The sequence below is a fragment of the Haliotis rufescens genome, unplaced genomic scaffold (genome assembly GCF_023055435.1).
Source record: "Haliotis rufescens isolate VD_foot unplaced genomic scaffold, xgHalRufe1.0.p SCAF_8, whole genome shotgun sequence".
NCBI classification, from domain to species: domain Eukaryota; kingdom Metazoa; phylum Mollusca; class Gastropoda; order Lepetellida; family Haliotidae; genus Haliotis; species Haliotis rufescens.
This window is the reverse complement of record NW_025964372.1, coordinates 44,964,392-44,982,715: the sequence shown is the minus strand read 5'-3', so window position 1 is coordinate 44,982,715 and position 18,324 is coordinate 44,964,392. Positions and strand designations below refer to the sequence as shown.

Here is an 18,324-nt window from a genome sequence, read left to right as displayed (position 1 = left end):
TAATGTTTATCAATTGGCACCAATGACGTCATATTGCAAGGGGCATAAGCCATGGTGTTTTTGTTGTGGAAATAGAACACTTGGTAAATGTGAAAAATATAAATCGTTTTAATGGGAAAAATATGTTAATTAATTGTGATATTTTTATATTTTTGTCTATGACACTTCTAGGTTAACACTTTTAATGTGGAAAAAGTACAAGAAAAATAGGTTCATTTCCGTGTGAACTTGCCCTTTAAGTACTCCAACTTCTAAATCCCTCTCAAAGAAGTTATGTTTTCCAGAAGAAAATCCTGTATTTTCTCAGTGAGATTCTTGTAGCATCAGAAACTAGTGATAAAAACATGAAAAAGATAAAGGAAGTTATTCTTCCGTAAAGAAACCGATACCATGAATAATTACTAAAGCGGCAAACTTCTAGAAAATAAGATACATTATTAAGACTTGTATTGATTCCTGGCATTGAGGGAAGCGGATCAGCATGACAGGAGATCCATGGAAGTGCAGAGCAAGACAAAGGCAAAAGGAAGATTCCATGACAATTTAGGAACAGAAATTAATCGTGATGCATTATAAATGAGAATGTCTGTATGATTTTGTATGTCCTGGAACTCCAGCTGAATTATTTGTAAATGCCACAAGGCAAACATTGAGCTGACATTGAGCTGACATTGAGCTGACAGCCCTCCGGGGAGCTGTGGCAAGTGCATGTAGACATGGTGGAGGTATAGGTGTGGAGCTGAGATGTATTGCTTTAAATGTCAACTCCCCAAAATAACTGCATGAAGAGATTCCTCATGCATCAGATCAATACAGCCATGTCAGAGACATTTACAGAGAGGCAACATTATGATCCATTTGAAGGCAAAGCTTTGGCATGAAATTATGACCCCCCCCCCAAAAAAAAAACCCCACACAAACAAACAAAAACAACACACACACAAAAATAACCAAACAGGTAAATAAATAAAAAAAATTAAAAAAATAAAAAATAAAAAATCCCAGATGTATGACAAATTTGTAAACACATCTGTTTAGTGATTGAAAAAAAATAAAAAAATTGCCAGACTGCCATCAGCATGATCTAGACCCACAGACTTCAAAAGCAGCAGGGGAGGTCGGGTAGCCTAGTGGTTAAAGCGTTCGCTCGTCACGCCGAAGACGCAGGTTCGATTCCCGACATGGGCACAATGTGTGAAGCCCATTTCTGGTGTCCCCCGCCGTGATATTGCTGGAATATTGCTAAAAGCGGCGTAAAACCATACTCATTCACTCACTCACTCACTCAAAAGCAGCAGGCCCTGACTGAGTGAGTGAGTGAGTTTGGTTTTACAACGCTTTTAGCAATGTTCCAGCAATATCACGGCGGGGGACACCAGAAATGGGCTTCACACATTGTACCCATGTCAGGATTCGAACCCGGGTCTTCGGCGTGACGAGCGAACACTTTAACCACTAGGCTACCCGACGGCCCCGGCCCTGAGTGAACTCATCAGGCTCTCGTGGCAAATAAACCAACACAAATTAACTGAGGCCATAAGGACCCATACAAATTTGAAACTACCATAGTACCCCGACAGCATGGATCATTGCTCATAATATCGATCATTGGATTGTCTGCTCCAGACTCGATTATTTACAGGCAGCCGTTAGGCCCGACACAAGATCTACCTGCCACGGGGCTACAAGGAGCCGCTTATTTCTGAGGCTGCATCAGATACTGACATCTCAAGCTATATGTATTTTTATCAGTACATCAGGAAACTGATACTACAAATTTAAAATGGGAATGGGCTGAGGTTTATTGCCAGCCTTTAGTCCTTGGTCTTAAACCACACACCTTCAAGTACCAAAGGGGTAGCCTAGGGGTTAAAGCCTTGACTCGTCATGCAAAGACCAGGGCTTTATTCTCTACATGCGTATTATGTGTGAAGCCCATTTCTGGGGCATACACCCTGTCGTTTCTGAGCATCATGCCATCTACACCATAAAGCATATAATTACTATAGAGGGGACATTTGTGTTGTATATATTTTCTGAACTTTATGAATCAAGATTGTAAACAAAAGAAGCTGAATCATTCACCTAAAAGCAACAAAAAACATTTCCATCATCATGAGAAAGCTCCATCATTGTCCATCACACAATTCTGACTTCATCATAGGCATGTGAATTGCTATCAAATAGTGATGATACCAGGTGGTCATGAAAATGGCACCAATGGCACTCATCACAAACACATGCAAAGGCAAGTCAATTGTTCACCTGAGAAAACAGGGGAACACATGGTACAAGTCAAAATGGGGAATTGCATTTGACATAAGTTTTGTCACTGATGCATCAAATTTGGAAATGTCCTCCATATGTCTGCCATAAAGCTTTTTGAAAGGTGTGCTGCGACCTTGAATGTTGCCACCTTCACATGCTCATCAAACAACTTTTGAGCCGGATGATGCTCTTTGAAATTTCAAAGTTGGAAAGTTAAAGTCATCCCTGTTGTCATACAATCTAGTGGTGAGATTTTTGTCACTGAATCTTTATGCATAGAAATCTGACATCTGATTTGCTGAACAACCCACATATTCATTTAGACTGGGCGTTCAAAGTTAGCTCAGTGTTCACCTGACACGACCTTGAATGGCTTGTCTGATCCTGATCTAGCAAGGTATGAAATCACAGCACAAGATCTGATTATAATGAGACTGAATACAAACACGAGATAATTCTTACAACAGTTATGCTTTGATCTGGAGGTATGTACAAACCGGGAACTGCATTGCACACAACACATCTCATGTAGGCAGGGGTTTCCTTAATGAGCAATAGACATGAGGTTTTCACATTGTGAGTAGACGGTTAGACTTGCTCAAGTCTCTAAGGCAATAATTATTAGTTTAAATCATAATTTCTAGATTATGTAAATAATAAGAACAGGTTGTCCCTATAAGAGACTGGAGTCCTTAGACTGGATTTCACAAGGCTGTTCTGTCCATATATCTAGACCTGCGTATTCGGAGGATAGAATTACCACACGTCCATGAACTTTTCTTTCAGTACAGCCTTGGAGAAAGGCTAGTACAGGGTCATTGTATATGTTGCTGTACAGAGGTGGACATTAGGAGAATTATTGCATGTTTAACACTGGTCGCAACATATTAGCAGCTATCTTCTTCTTGCAATGTCTCTACACATGCAACGACTTTGCCAAACAGTTTCCTAGCACACAGATAGAATTACATTCTAAATTGTTTATATATACACTCATACATTTGTCACTGTTGCCGTAGAGATTCAAAAATAGAACTGAAAGCATCTTAAATTTCAAGATCGAAAGCATGATAAGTTACATCAATGATGAATTTCATATACTCTTATCAGTTTGATCTCAATATTTCATACCATCTGATAACACTGTGTCTGTGGGTCTTGATAAACTTGTTATCAGTTATCAGTCATATCGTTATCAGATTCAGGTTCTACTGCCAGGGTCAGAACCATTTGTGCCCTAGTTCTATTGATGAGCCATTTTAAATATATAAAAAAACAGACAAAATGTTGTGTTTCATTGAAAACATGCTATTTCAATCCCTCCTTGTCAATTTGTTTAACCTTTCTAAGTGACAATAAATCAATTATTAGCATTTCATCCATTTTTTTTTCAAAAATGTGGAGCAGGAGGCAATTTGATTTTTTTGTAAAAACAAATTCAACAATCTGTCTGTTGTGGACATCTGTCAACGGATGTGATTCACATGATTGTTTCTTAAGTGAGTGAGTGAGTGAGTATGGTTTTACGCCGCTTTTAGCAATATTCCAGCAATATCACGGCGGGGGACACCAGAAATGGGCTTCACACATTGTACCCATGTCGGGAATCGAACCCGGGTCTTCGGCGTGACGAGCGAACGCTTTAACCACTAGGCTGCCCGACCGCCCCTGATTGTTTCTTAAGACTAGGCATTGAAGATCTAATCAATAATTTATCAGGGGCTTATCAGGTGCAGATCATGTGGCAATGTAGACACCGACTTGAGCCAACATTCATCCCATTTCTTTCATTTTGAGAAACTGGACTTTAAACCCAGTTAAACAATTTACATATAAATGAAGATCTAATCAATAATTTATCAGGGGCTTATCAGGTGCAGATCATGTGGCAATGTAGACACCGACTTGAGCCAACATTCATCCCATTTCTTTCATTTTGAGAAACTGGACTTTAAACCCAGTTAAACAATTTACATATAAATGAAAATCTAATCAATAATTTATCAGGGGCTTATCAGGTGCAGATCATGTGGCAATGTAGACACCAAATTGAGCCAACATTCATCCCATTTCTTTAATTTTGAGAAACTGGACTTTAAACCCAGTAAAACAATTTACATATAAACATAAGCTCTTGGGAATAATAACGACTTGTTTTCATTTCATTAATAGCAAGTCAAGCTTCTTAAGAGAACAGGTCTGAAGTTAACAGAGGGGTTTATCTAGACCTATTCAGAGGCCGATATTTGATCCAAAATCTGCAGGAAATGTCAGTACAAATTTCCAAATAGGAATTAAACATGTCCCAGTTCCTATCGATTAGTTATCGACTGGTGGAATGGTTTTGTAGAGGTGATTTGTATATCACTAATAACAGGAATAAAAGAGTCTCTGGCTTCAATTTAAATAATTTAATTTAATCTTTTTATTCCTGTTATTAGTGATACACAAATCACCTCTTAGTTTAACATTATTGCATTGAATGAAAAGTGAAATTACAATCTCAAAACCAAATAATTCATATGCAGATACAAGGGGGGGTTGGTGTTTGTTTTTTTTGGTGTTTTTTTTTTTTTTTGGGGGGGGGGGTGGGTTGATCCAGGGGGTGGGGGGTGTTCATCCAGGGGTGGGTGGGGGGGTGTTCATCCAGGGGTGGGTGGGGGGGTGTTCATCCAGGGGGTGGTGGGTGGGTGTTGATCCAGGGGGTCCAGACCCTCCCTCCCTCTTTTGGAGACCAAATGTAGTATGTTGTAGACCCCCCAACACACACCAAGAGAGGATTTTGTTATTGACCCGTTCCTTTCCAAAATGAGGGATCAGTCCTCAATGTTATTTCGTTTCCCATTTTGTGAGCCAGAGCACCTAGTTTGTAATCCTAGATAAATCTCTGTCAAATGTATTAGTGGAAAGTACAGTGATTAAGCTCTGCCACAGTGGTGAAATGTACTGGTTTCATGCATATTCCCGTATTGACTAAGTGTAATGTTTAATGCATGGGCATGGACGTTTGTTTATCATTGTGGTTCACACCACCTGGGCTGTTTATTTTACACCTCAATCTGCATAAACGGACATTTCAGTTACACTATGAGAACTACCAGTGCACCATGGACCGTGTCAGGTTTTTAAACAGTGAGATTAAACAAATTAAATTTTACACATTTAATCTTCATCTAATTTCAAACTGACATTTGATATGTGGTGTGTAGCTTTGTAGCATGCAGCAGCTGATATGCAGAATATTGTGCCATGATACTATCATTAAGTCCGACAAAACAACCAAACTGCTCACCTAGAAAGGTAGCTGCTTAACAAAACATTCTGCCAGAATACTGAGGAATAAAAACTAACACTAAAAACCGAAAGATTTGAACTAAATATGATCACAAGATGTCCGTGAAGATCCGGGGTAGAATAGGTCTTCAGCAACCCATGCTGCAGTAAAAGGCGACTATGCTTGTCGTAAAAGACGACTAACGGGATCGGGTGGTCAGGCTCGCTGACTTGGTTGAATTATGTCACCGATCCCAATTGTGTGGATCGATGCTCGTGATATCAATCACTGGATTGTCTGGTCCAGACACGATTATTTACAGACCTCCATCATATAGCTGGAATATTGCTGGGTGCGGCGGTAAACAACAAACAAACAAACACAAGATGTCATCATACAAAGAAAACAGGCATGTTCAGCTCTCTCAGTCTGGCAGTGTCAGAGAAGAGTGAGTGAGTGACTGTGTTGGGTTTCCAGCAATATCACGGCAGGGGACACCAGAAATGGGCTTCACACATTGTATCCATGCATGGCATGTCTAGCAAGACAACACTTTAAGGATCTATACCGAAACGTCGCCTTACAGTATTTTAAAGAAGTTGTTATCTATAAATTGTGTCTACCTTGACTCTGATTACTGCTATAACATTTCTACCTGATGGCCTTGCTCGTAACATATTCCAAGACATAGTTGTTAAAAAAGGCGGAGATTGTGCACGACAGATTGGTGGCAACACCCAGTATTACAGAAAGGTACACGACCACACAACTGGTACTGTTCACCCAATAACTAGCAAATCTTCACCTTTGTTCACCTTGCAGATTTCTCAAAAATAAATTTATGACCATGTCATTAATTGTGTGTGAAAAGGGTATATGTTTATTTTGCCTTGTAAGTGTTTTGCTGAAGAAAAGGTTTTATGTAACAATAATATACTGTTTCCAGTCGAAACATCTTCATTTCAATAGTCCACATTGCCATTCTACAAAACAATCTTAGCGCTACTACTATCTATGTTAAGGTTCGGGAGTTACGATCACCTTAGGGGTAAGATTGCTTTGTACAACGGCACTAGGGCTGGGGCGAGTCCAGATTTACTACCCGGGTACCCACATTCCTATTCCCCGACCCTACCCCGGTACCCGCTGTCAAGAGATAGGTACAAAATGTCCGATTGAGAATAGTTTGACAGTAGCCCTGGCAAAATGTATTTAGAGACACGTATACAACGATGTGGTGATCCGTACACTGAAGTTGACTGAAGGTTTAGCTTTGTTTAAACATACATAAGTCAGAAGGAACGTGTTCATAGTCATGAAGAAATGCGAACATCAGAGACATAAAATTGTTGTGTAATCCTGTAGTTATACAGCGAATTTTTGTCATGAAACAATATATCACGTGACTAACCACAGGTCCAGGTAGTCCTGTGGGTACCCGGGTCCTACTCAGTACTCACCCGACCTGAGTACCCGAGTTACCCGTCCCAACCCTAAACGGCACCCAGTTGGTTAAGGTTAGTGAGTAGTATTCCTGTTATATGACGATGTGTCAGCTTAAGGTGGGAGGAATGCTTGAAGTGATGCAGGTCTCCGACATTTACCCTTTCGGTGAAACCCACAAGCACGGGTATGATGCTGACAAACCTAGAAACATAATGAGGGCAAATGGGATTCAAACCCACAATCATATGTTTCTGGTACATCAAAGGGACACAACTCTGCATAATGATGGTCAAGGTTAACCTTGGTTGATTATGTCAGAGTTTTACATAAGGCAGCGTTTTACACAACACAAAAATGTATAGAATGGATGCAGAAACAATAGACATTGCCTCCCTTGTAGACTAAAATCTAGTCTCTGAAATGAACATATCATAAATACAAAAAAACAGTTGTTCAGTTATCTTAATAAAAATATAATAAAAAAATGATCTAGACTTGCCAAACATTATAGACTTGCATGGGCTGTATTTGATATATATTTGTATCAGGGTCTGTAAGACAGACTACCTCCCTTGGGACACACAGTAAACTTCATTGTAAAAAAAACCAAAGAAACAAAGTTCCTGTAATTAAAGTAATTATCAAATCTTAGAGAACAGTACACTACACCATTTCATTATTTTACAGGACCCTCATATTTCCTGAAAGGACCCTTGAAATTAGTAATTAGGGTCCCCTGGACCCCTAGTTTGGCAGGTCAAGGTACAGCCCTGCAAGAGGTGAGGTGAAATTGGGTTTAACGTCGCGTCCAAGATTATTGCACTTATATAGCGACGTGCATGCACGTGTATGTGTGTGTGTGGCTGCTTGTACTAGTCCGGACTGATGCCGATTTATAGTGCTAGCTCACTGAGATACCATGCCGCAGTTTAACATGTATACCCCACTCAGACACAGTATACTGACTCCGAGCCGACTAGTCCTTGTTTTAGCCCCTTAATGCCGAGCGCCAGACAGGGTAACAACAAGTACAATCTTTTAACGTCTTTTTGTATGACGCGGCCCGGGATTGAACCCTGGACCTTCCGCTCTCCGGGCGGACGCTCTACCACAAGACCACGGAGGCGGTCACAGCCCTGCAAGATACACTTTTGACATTTGACCCATAACCAGTACACAGCTGTCTGAAGGATAATCACACACAGTTTCGGAGTATCGATGGTGGAAATTCACAATATACAAATTAATCACACAGTGATAAACAATGAAATGTGTCAGCTGGATTTCATTGATTACAATATACTGGACGATCCACTTCCTACTTGAGCCTCGAGCCAGGGGCATTCTGTGTTATTGCCTCAGTGTCACTGAGTCACTGAAGATACAGTCCAGTCCTGTTAATCTGACATTGTTGGATGCATATGATTATGTAGGATTAACGAGTATGTCAGTTAAACAAAATTTAATCGAATTGAGGTTTGTGATCAAAATTCGGACAACTTCTCGATAAATAACCATACAAACACACTGTGATAAAAAAATGAAAAATGAAATTTTCATATTGTTGTTACATTGCTATGTATATTTTCTAATCATGCAACCTCTAAAGCTAAACATAAAAACACTGAGACATAGAAAAGATATCTATGTGCTATTCAGCCCGAATGTTAGATAGTTGCCAGTCTGCAAACCTACACTTGACAAGATCTCTTACATTATCACTGAACCTTTGCTTGTAACTATGTGTGTATTTATTTCGCAGCCCCATATCAGGGAGACTCAGATAGGTCTGTATATTTATGAATGTCTGAAGTCTGAGGCGTGACTGAGATAAATTATCCATTTGTCTGTTGATGTGTCTGTCTGTCTGCGGATCTATTTATCTGTTTGCATGTCTGCGGACCTGTCTGTCTGTGGATCTATTTATCTGTTTGCATGTCTGCGGACCTGTCTGTCTGTCTGTCTGTGGATCTATTTATCTGTTTGCATGTCTGCGGACCTGTCTGTCTGTCTGTCTGTCTGTGGATCTATTTATCTGTTTGCATGTCTGCGGACCTGTCAGTCTGTCTGTGGATCTATTTATCTGTTTGCATGTCTGCGGACCTGTCTGTCTGTCTGTCTGTCTGTCTGTGGATCTATTTATCTGTTTGCATGTCTGCGGACCTGTCAGTCTGTCTGTGAATCTATTTATCTGTTTGCATGTCTGCGGACCTGTCTGTCTGTCTGCGGATCTATTTATCTGTTTGCATGTCTGCGGACCTGTCTGTCTGTCTGTGAATCTATTTATCTGTTTGTAGTCTGCGGACCTGTCTGTCTTTCTGTCTGTGGATCTATTTATCTGTTTGCATGTCTGCGGACCTGTCAGTCTGTCTGTGGATCTATTTATCTGTTTGCATGTCTGCAGACCTGTCTGTCTGTCTGTCTGTCTGTCTGTCTGTGGATCTATTTATCTGTTTGCATGTCTGCGGACCTGTCAGTCTGTCTGTGAATCTATTTATCTGTTTGCATGTCTGCGGACCTGTCTGTCTGTCTGTGAATCTATTTATCTGTTTGTAGTCTGCGGACCTGTCTGTCTTTCTGTCTGTGGATCTGTCTACCTGTTTCATGGTCTGTCTGTTGACCTGTGTCAATTAATCTATTTGTCTGTCAGTTGGCCTGTCTGTTGATCTGTCTGTTTGTCTGCCTGTCTGCCTGTATCAGAGAGCTTGCCTAACATCAACTCCAATCAACTCAATCCCACAAAGTAGTGTAGGAGTTATGTCCCTTTAGAACACAAAACTATTCCTAACGCAATCAAAGCATACATATATTCTAAACGTTCATTCCGTAAAAAACTACAAAAAGAAGTTCTTAAGGAGTATGTCAATATAATTCATATTCTACACACTTTTTGATGGAATAGCTTGTAAAAATAAAAGATGACACCTTTAGTCATCATGAAGAACAGTATAGCCCACACAAACAGGGGTGCAAGGATATTTTAGGAGTGCTGCGTTTACCCTGCTGTTCACCACAACCAACACACTGGCACACAGAAGTACCACGTCAAAATGTGCTGCTGAAGTTGAACTCCACGTTTCACTAACATATTGTATGTGACAAATTTTGGAATGGTCGCAAAAAGTTAACAATGCGAATCTTGGGGTGACACGAAAAAGTATGTATTTTAGAATCAAGGTACAGCCCTGCAAGAGGTGAGGTGAAATTGGGTTTAACGTCGCGTCCAAGATTATTGCACTTATATAGCGACGTGCATGCACGTGTATGTGTGTGTGTGGCTGCTTGTACTAGTCCGGACTGATGCAGATTTATAGTGCTAGCACACTGAGATACCATGCCGCAGTTTAACATGAATACCCCACTCAGACACAGTATACTGACTCCGAGCCGACCAGTCCTTGTTTTAGCCCCTTAATGCCGAGGGCCAGACAGGGTAACAACAAGTACAATCTTTAAACGTCTTTTTGTATGATGCGGCCGTGAGTGTTCCAGAAAGTGGTCTTAGCACAAAGACTCCCACTCCCACGTATCAACATAAACACAAACATTGCTTCTGCACAGTGAGTTTCAAAACTTGGTATTCTGAGAATGTAAGTAAATACGGTTTATGCCACTTTCAGCAGTTTTCCAGTCATACTATGGTGGCAGAGGACACATGGCATTGTCTGCATACACACATGTGGAGATGGCGTGGGCACCATCTTATCAGAGGTAGGTGTGTGCAGTAATTTCAGGGATGGGTCATTCAAAAATATGACAGCATTTAGACACTTTGCTGCCATATAATAATTGACAGACATTTAGGGGAGGTCAGTTCATTTGAAATCATTCCCAAATATCTACATCTAATAAAATACTCTCCAGATTTGAGTTCACAGTTTCAACAGATTTTCTGTCTGTATTGAGCAGAATCCATGTTGTGAGCTGTTGTCAGAAACAAGCATTTCTGTTAGTATCTTCTCAGTCATAAACCCATGCAATTTTTCATCAAATTCAACTTCTGTTCCAAGAATTTTCAAAAATAATAATCAATCAGATCTATGAATGAGATTCATAAATATTTTACTGGTGCTTCGAACAGAGCATTGACAATGAGCAAATGACATTTACCTGACTTCCTCAGTTAGTGGAGCTTTCATCAATGATTCTATTGCAGTGAATGGGTCCAGGGTTTCTACCATAAGGTGACGTGAAATGGGGTTTAATGTCATGTTCAAGATTATAGCACTTTCAAGGCCGTAGTTAACTTTTTTTGACAGGGGGGGGGGCGCAAATATTTGTACAAGTAACACTTGTCCCCAACTTGATTCAAATGAAACTTTTCTATAAAATATCTATGGGGGGAACTGCCCTCCCTGCCCCCCCCCCCCCGGCTGGCCACGGCACTGACTTTATGGCGATGTGCGTGTAGGAGTGTGTGGTTGCTTGTACAAGTCCATACTGATGCCCGTTTCATAGTGCCAGCTCAGAGGTACTAAGATGCAGTTTAACATGAATACCCCACTCAGACACAGTATGCTGACTCAGAGCCCACCAGTCCTTGTTTTAGCCCCTAATGCAGAGCTCCAGGCAGAGCAACAATAAGTACCATCTCTTAACGTCTTTTGACGCAGCCTTGGATTGAACCACCAACCTTCCGCTCTCTGGGCAGACGCTCTATCCACTAGACCATGGAGATGGTCCTAGTATCACAACAGAATAGAGATATAACACACTTGATAATCCAGGATGATATTATGTATCATGTCACTGATTTCAACATAACACTGCACAAGCGTACAGACGAACCATATCATTTTTAATCCACACAAACCTCCCTTAATTGACCACAGGATCACTGAAACCAAGAAAAATCCTAGACATTTTTTATATTTGTATACTTATCCTGCATTACTATATTCTAGGCCTGGGATGAGTCCAAATTTAGAACCCCGGTATCTGACGCCCTATCATCCAACCCTACCCATGGACCCGTTGTGCGTCTCAAGAGTTGGGTACAAAATAGTATTCAGATACATGTGTAAAACCATCTGGTCATGCATACATGAAGCGGACTGAAGCTTTATCTTTATTCAAGCATAAAAAGGACAGAATAATGTCTGCATGGTCATAATTTTTTTTTAGTGAATTGTAGTGTAACCATGGAGTTATAGTGAATTATTGTCATTATACAATATATCACTTGACTACAACTACAGGGGCTTGAGAAGATCCAGGATATATAGGTCTCCAGTAACCATGGTAACCCTTGTTGCTGTAAAAGGCGACTATGCTTGTCGTAAGAGGGGACTAACGGGATCAGGTGGTCAGGCTCGCTGACTTGGTTGATGCATGTCATTGTATCCAAATTGCGTGGATTGATGCTCATGATGTCAATCACTGGATTGTCTTGTCCAGAATCAATTATTTACAGACGGCCATCATACAGCTGTAATATTGGTGAGTGCGGCGTTAAACAACAAACCAACAAACAAAAACAAAACAACACCGGGTCCAGTTGGTACTGTGGGTACCCAGGTCCTACTCAGTACCGACCCATGGTTACATGTTCCAGACCTAATATTTAGACAAAACTTAGAGCAAACTGTTGCACGACTTACCTGGAGTACAGCCTGTCTGATTGGTCAAGGGGCAGTAGTTCCATCTCACATTGGAAGACACTATACCGCCTCCCAGAAAACTGATACCGATTCCACTGAACAAACATCCACTGAAACTAGTCCCGACTTCAATATTGCTGCCATTCAACCGTACATCCAATAAATAAGAAAAATGGGTAGAATTGGCCACAATTTGGCTAAACGATGTCTCCTCATTCGACACATTTAACACGATAGATCCTAAATGGTAGCGCAGGTTGAAAATGTACCATTTATTGCTATTAAGACGGCTCCCGACTCTGCTGGAGCCAGTGGCATTGTTAACTCTCCAGTGGAATTCTAGTGAACCATTTCGTAGCAACATCTGCAGCATGTCGCCACGACTGTTTGTTTGACGAATTATCTCCCCTGATGAGTTGCATGTTCGGAAGGAGAGCTGTGTCCACTGCCTCAAGTCCCACACTGAGTTGGGGAGTATTACACTAGAGCTGCCATTGAAATATCCATACTCTGTCTGAGAGTCTGCAAGTCGGAACAGGAACACAAGGCACAGCGCACCTGGAAATACAGAAACATATCTCAGATCGATAAGAAGCATGAAATACTCATATCCCCCACGAATATGACATGTCTGGTTATGTGCAAGGCAAGAAATATTGTACCGTTTTTATGATCTGTTCCGGAAACAAGCACTGCCACCATTTTCAGTCTAAGTCTCTGCCATGGATACTCAAAAAAACTTTTTGTCAAAAACAGCAAACTATCAAAAGGCACCGGTTCACCACTAGACCTATCAATGTGACAGGTTTGTTTGAGATATCTCTCATTGTGTTTTAGTTCTGCTCCGGAAACGAAATGTGACGGACGGTAGGATGGATGGACAGCACCCATTCCTATATCCCCCTTCCACTTCGTGGTGAGGAATCATAATGACAAAATTGTACCAAGTTTGTCACAGCCATTGTTGATTGTATGGCCTCTTTGCAACCACGAAATTGAAGATGAATGCTATTTTACCCTAATATGTGACTTTATAAGAGCATTAGCTCATAGGAAATGTTTACCTGCCTAAACTGTATTTTCAAAATCCAAAAGTGTAAACTTCTTCTGTCGTCAAACTGTGCAAAATTATTTTTGTTTGTTTGTCGTTTAACGCCTCACTCAGCAATATTCCAGCTATATGACGGTGGTCTGTAAATAATCAGGTCTGGGCCAGACAATCCAGTGATTTACATCATGAACATCAATCCACGCAATTGGGATTGATGACATGCATCAACCAAGTCAGCGAGTCTGACCACCCGATCCCGTTAGTCGCCTTTTACGACAAGCATAGTCGCCTTTTACTGCAAGCATGGGTTGTTGAAGACCTATTCTACCCCTGATCTTCATGGGTCCACTGCAGTATTATACAGGAGTACAAGGTGAAAGGGCAACACTGGGCAGAGCTCCAGATAAGCTTTTGGTGTTGTGGGTATTTTAACCATGCATTTTAAAATCATTGGGTATCAGTAATTCTATCTGGGTATTCAAATTTCTGTTACCCACTAGTTTTTACACATGTGGGTATTTAAGTTAAATATTTAAAAACACTATTCATCTAGTCCCTGCAAACTGGTGTTGTGCGGGTTCAAGAGCTTTATAGGACCCAAAAATACCACGATACTTCCACAAGAAAGTGTGATGGCAAATGATCGTGATGTGACTGTCATCGTGGAGTTTGGCCAGGTTGAAGGAATGCCCGTTTATAATTTGAAAATAAGTTGCTGATTTGCTAATCGAATAGGCAGGGTTACTTCACAATACTTTGATGATACGCACAAGTTTTATATTTGTAGCTTATCTGTAATGTTTGTTGCATATTTGATACGCTTGGATTTTACTTTACTGCGTACAGTCAAGTCTCGTTAATCCGACACTCGTTAATCCGACTCTCGGCTTTATCCGACACAAATGATGGGAACCGATTGATTCAGCGCTATTTAGTCCCGTTAATCCGACATTCTCGCACTCCGACTCCGACACACCTAATTTGCAACGAATTACCGAAATCACTCATTAATCAGTCTCGTTAATCCGAAACAGTGGTCAGCGTACTCCGTGGTCATCTGCCCGCGAGTACACAACACCGTGTTTTGACACGCACTGGCTGCAGAGATTAACTTTAACAATTAACACTAGATGCCGGGATCATAAAGAATTTCAAGCTTTATTATAAGAAACAAATGAAATTACACCTCGACAATGTTGATGCTGAAGAACCACCAGCCCTAGACGTCAAGCGAACAGGGGACTTTGAGAAATGTGCCTTCAAAATATGAGAAACAGAAAACACTGACAGACTATTTTAAGTAGATGAAGCAAGTTGCTAAGACAGTAGCACTTGCATTTACACGAGGAAACACACAGTTATTATCTATCGTGAAGATGTCCAATTTTCAATCACAAATCACTTAATTTCGTTAATCCGACAAACTCGTTAATCCGACACAATCATGTGCAACCAACGATGTCGGATTAACGAGACTTGACTGTATTTCTGCATTTCTGATGCGCATTTTATGCAGATACGCAGCTTATCTGGAGCAATTATGCAGTGTGGTACCATCAGGCTTTGACATTTTTAAACTCAAATTTATCTCTGGGTTGTGGTGACTTACACACAGCTTATCTTGAGCTCTCTTTCTAATAAGGTAAAAATACAGACACGATTATGTTCCATTTACTTAAATAATCTTCCTTCTAGATTGAGAAGCTGCAATATTGTTGGCACACCTGGTGGTAAAATAAAAGACATGGTTCATGGTCCCACAAACCTGAGTGATCCTATTGATTTGCTTCGGTCATTGTAGAACAAAAGATTTCCTCATTATTCCATGAGGTCAAGCCGGGGTAATGAGCAGTCTTTATCTGCTTAAGTCAAAGAGCAATACAAGATTGATGGTGCTTGGCACAAGGAGATTGTCTCTGGTTTATCCCCCTTCGTCAGGCATGACATGAATTTGACCTGTCTCAGATGCTGGCCACTTGAGGGAAGCCTGGGTCGCAAGTCTGTTAGTACTCAGATGCTGGCCACTAGAGGGAAGCCTGGGTCCCAAGTCTGTCTAGTACTCAGATGCTGGCCACTAGAGGGAAGCCTGGGTCGCAAGTCTGTCTAGTACTCAGATGCTGGCCACTAGAGGGATACCTTGGTCCCAAGTCTGTCTAGTACTCAGATGCTGGCCACTAGAGGGAAGCCTGGGTCCCAAGTCTGTCTAGTACTCAGATGCTGGCCACTAGAGGGAAGCCTGGGTCCCAAGTCTGTCTAGTACTCAGATGCTGGCCACTAGAGGGAAGCCTGGGTCCCAAGCCTGACTAGTACTCAGATGCTGGCCACTAGAGGGAAGCCTGGGTCCCAAGTCTGTCTAGTACTCAGATGCTGGCCACTAGAGGGAGGCCTGGGTCCCAAGCCTGTCTAGTACTCAGATGCTGGCCACTAGAGGGATACCTGGGTCGCAAGTCTGTCTAGTACTCAGATGCTGGCCACTAGAGGGATACCTTGGTCCCAAGTCTGTCTAGTACTCAGATGCTGGCCACTAGAGGGAAGCCTGGGTCCCAAGTCTGTCTAGTACTCAGATGTTGGCCACTAGAGGGAAGCCTGGGTCCCAAGTCTGTCTAGTACTCAGATGCTGGCCACTTGAGGGAAGCCTTGGTAGCAAGTCTGTCTAGTACTCAGATGCTGGCCACTAGAGGGAAGCCTTGGTAGCAAGTCTGTCTAGTACTCAGATGCTGGCCACTAGAGGGAAGCCTGGGTCCCAAGTCTGTCTAGTACTCAGATGCTGGCCACTAGAGGGAAGCCTTGGTAGCAAGTCTGTCTAGTACTCAGATGCTGGCCACTTGAGGGAAGCCTGGGTCGCAAGTCTGTTAGTACTCAGATGCTGGCCACTAGAAGGAAGCCTGGGTCCCAAGTCTGTCTAGTACTCAGATGCTGGCCACTAGAGGGAAGCCTTGGTCCCAAGTCTGTCTAGTACTCAGATGCTGGCCACTAGAGGGATACCTGGGTCCCAAGTCTGTCTAGTACTCAGATGCTGGCCACTAGAGGGAAGCCTTGGTCCCAAGTCTGTCTAGTACTCAGATGCTGGCCACTAGAGGGATACCTTGGTCCCAAGTCTGTCTAGTACTCAGATGCTGGCCACTAGAGGGAAGCCTGGGTCCCAAGTCTGTCTAGTACTCAGATGCTGGCCACTAGAGGGAAGCCTGGGTCCCAAGTCTGTCTAGTACTCAGATGCTGGCCACTAGAGGGAAGCCTTGGTAGCAAGTCTGTCTAGTACTCAGATGCTGGCCACTAGAGGGAAGCCTCGGTAGCAAGTCTGTCTAGTACTCAGATGCTGGCCACTAGAGGGAAGCCTGGGTCCCAAGTCTGTCTAGTACTCAGATGCTGGCCACTAGAGGGAAGCCTTGGTAGCAAGTCTGTCTAGTACTCAGATGCTGGCCACTTGAGGGAAGCCTGGGTCGCAAGTCTGTTAGTACTCAGATGCTGGCCACTAGAGGGAAGCCTGGGTCCCAAGTCTGTCTAGTACTCAGATGCTGGCCACTAGAGGGAAGCCTGGGTCCAAAGTCTGTCTAGTACTCAGATGCTGGCCACTAGAGGGATACCTGGGTCCCAAGTCTGTCTAGTACTCAGATGCTGGCCACTAGAGGGAAGCCTTGGTCCCAAGTCTGTCTAGTACTCAGATGTTGGCCACTAGAGGGAAGCCTGGGTCCCAAGTCTGTCTAGTACTCAGATGCTGGCCACTTGAGGGAAGCCTTGGTAGCAAGTCTGTCTAGTACTCAGATGCTGGCCACTAGAGGGAAGCCTTGGTAGCAAGTCTGTCTAGTACTCAGATGCTGGCCACTAGAGGGAAGCCTGGGTCCCAAGTCTGTCTAGTACTCAGATGCTGGCCACTAGAGGGAAGCCTTGGTAGCAAGTCTGTCTAGTACTCAGATGCTGGCCACTTGAGGGAAGCCTGGGTCGCAAGTCTGTTAGTACTCAGATGCTGGCCACTAGAAGGAAGCCTGGGTCCCAAGTCTGTCTAGTACTCAGATGCTGGCCACTAGAGGGAAGCCTTGGTCCCAAGTCTGTCTAGTACTCAGATGCTGGCCACTAGAGGGATACCTGGGTCCCAAGTCTGTCTAGTACTCAGATGCTGGCCACTAGAGGGAAGCCTTGGTCCCAAGTCTGTCTAGTACTCAGATGCTGGCCACTAGAGGGATACCTTGGTCCCAAGTCTGTCTAGTACTCAGATGCTGGCCACTAGAGGGAAGCCTGGGTCCCAAGTCTGTCTAGTACTCAGATGCTGGCCACTAGAGGGAAGCCTGGGTCCCAAGTCTGTCTAGTACTCAGATGCTGGCCACTAGAGGGAAGCCTCGGTAGCAAGTCTGTCTAGTACTCAGATGCTGGCCACTAGAGGGAAGCCTGGGTCCCAAGTCTGTCTAGTACTCAGATGCTGGCCACTAGAGGGAAGCCTTGGTAGCAAGTCTGTCTAGTACTCAGATGCTGGCCACTTGAGGGAAGCCTGGGTCGCAAGTCTGTTAGTACTCAGATGCTGGCCACTAGAGGGAAGCCTGGGTCCCAAGTCTGTCTAGTACTCAGATGCTGGCCACTAGAGGGAAGCCTGGGTCCAAAGTCTGTCTAGTACTCAGATGCTGGCCACTAGAGGGATACCTGGGTCCCAAGTCTGTCTAGTACTCAGATGCTGGCCACTAGAGGGAAGCCTT

The 18,324-nt window shown here is 42.7% G+C and overlaps 1 protein-coding gene across 1 annotated transcript in view; it reads right to left on the bottom strand.

Annotated features, from left to right (window-relative positions):
- The window catches only part of LOC124143543 (protein crumbs-like), a 140,049-nt gene that overhangs the window by 89,301 nt on the left and 32,424 nt on the right, over positions 1 to 18,324 (bottom strand). The window contains exon 2 of the mRNA XM_046512542.2: positions 12,589 to 13,146. Within this exon, the coding sequence (XP_046368498.2) occupies positions 12,589 to 13,146 (558 nt within the window). The remainder of the gene's footprint in view (positions 1 to 12,588; positions 13,147 to 18,324) is intronic.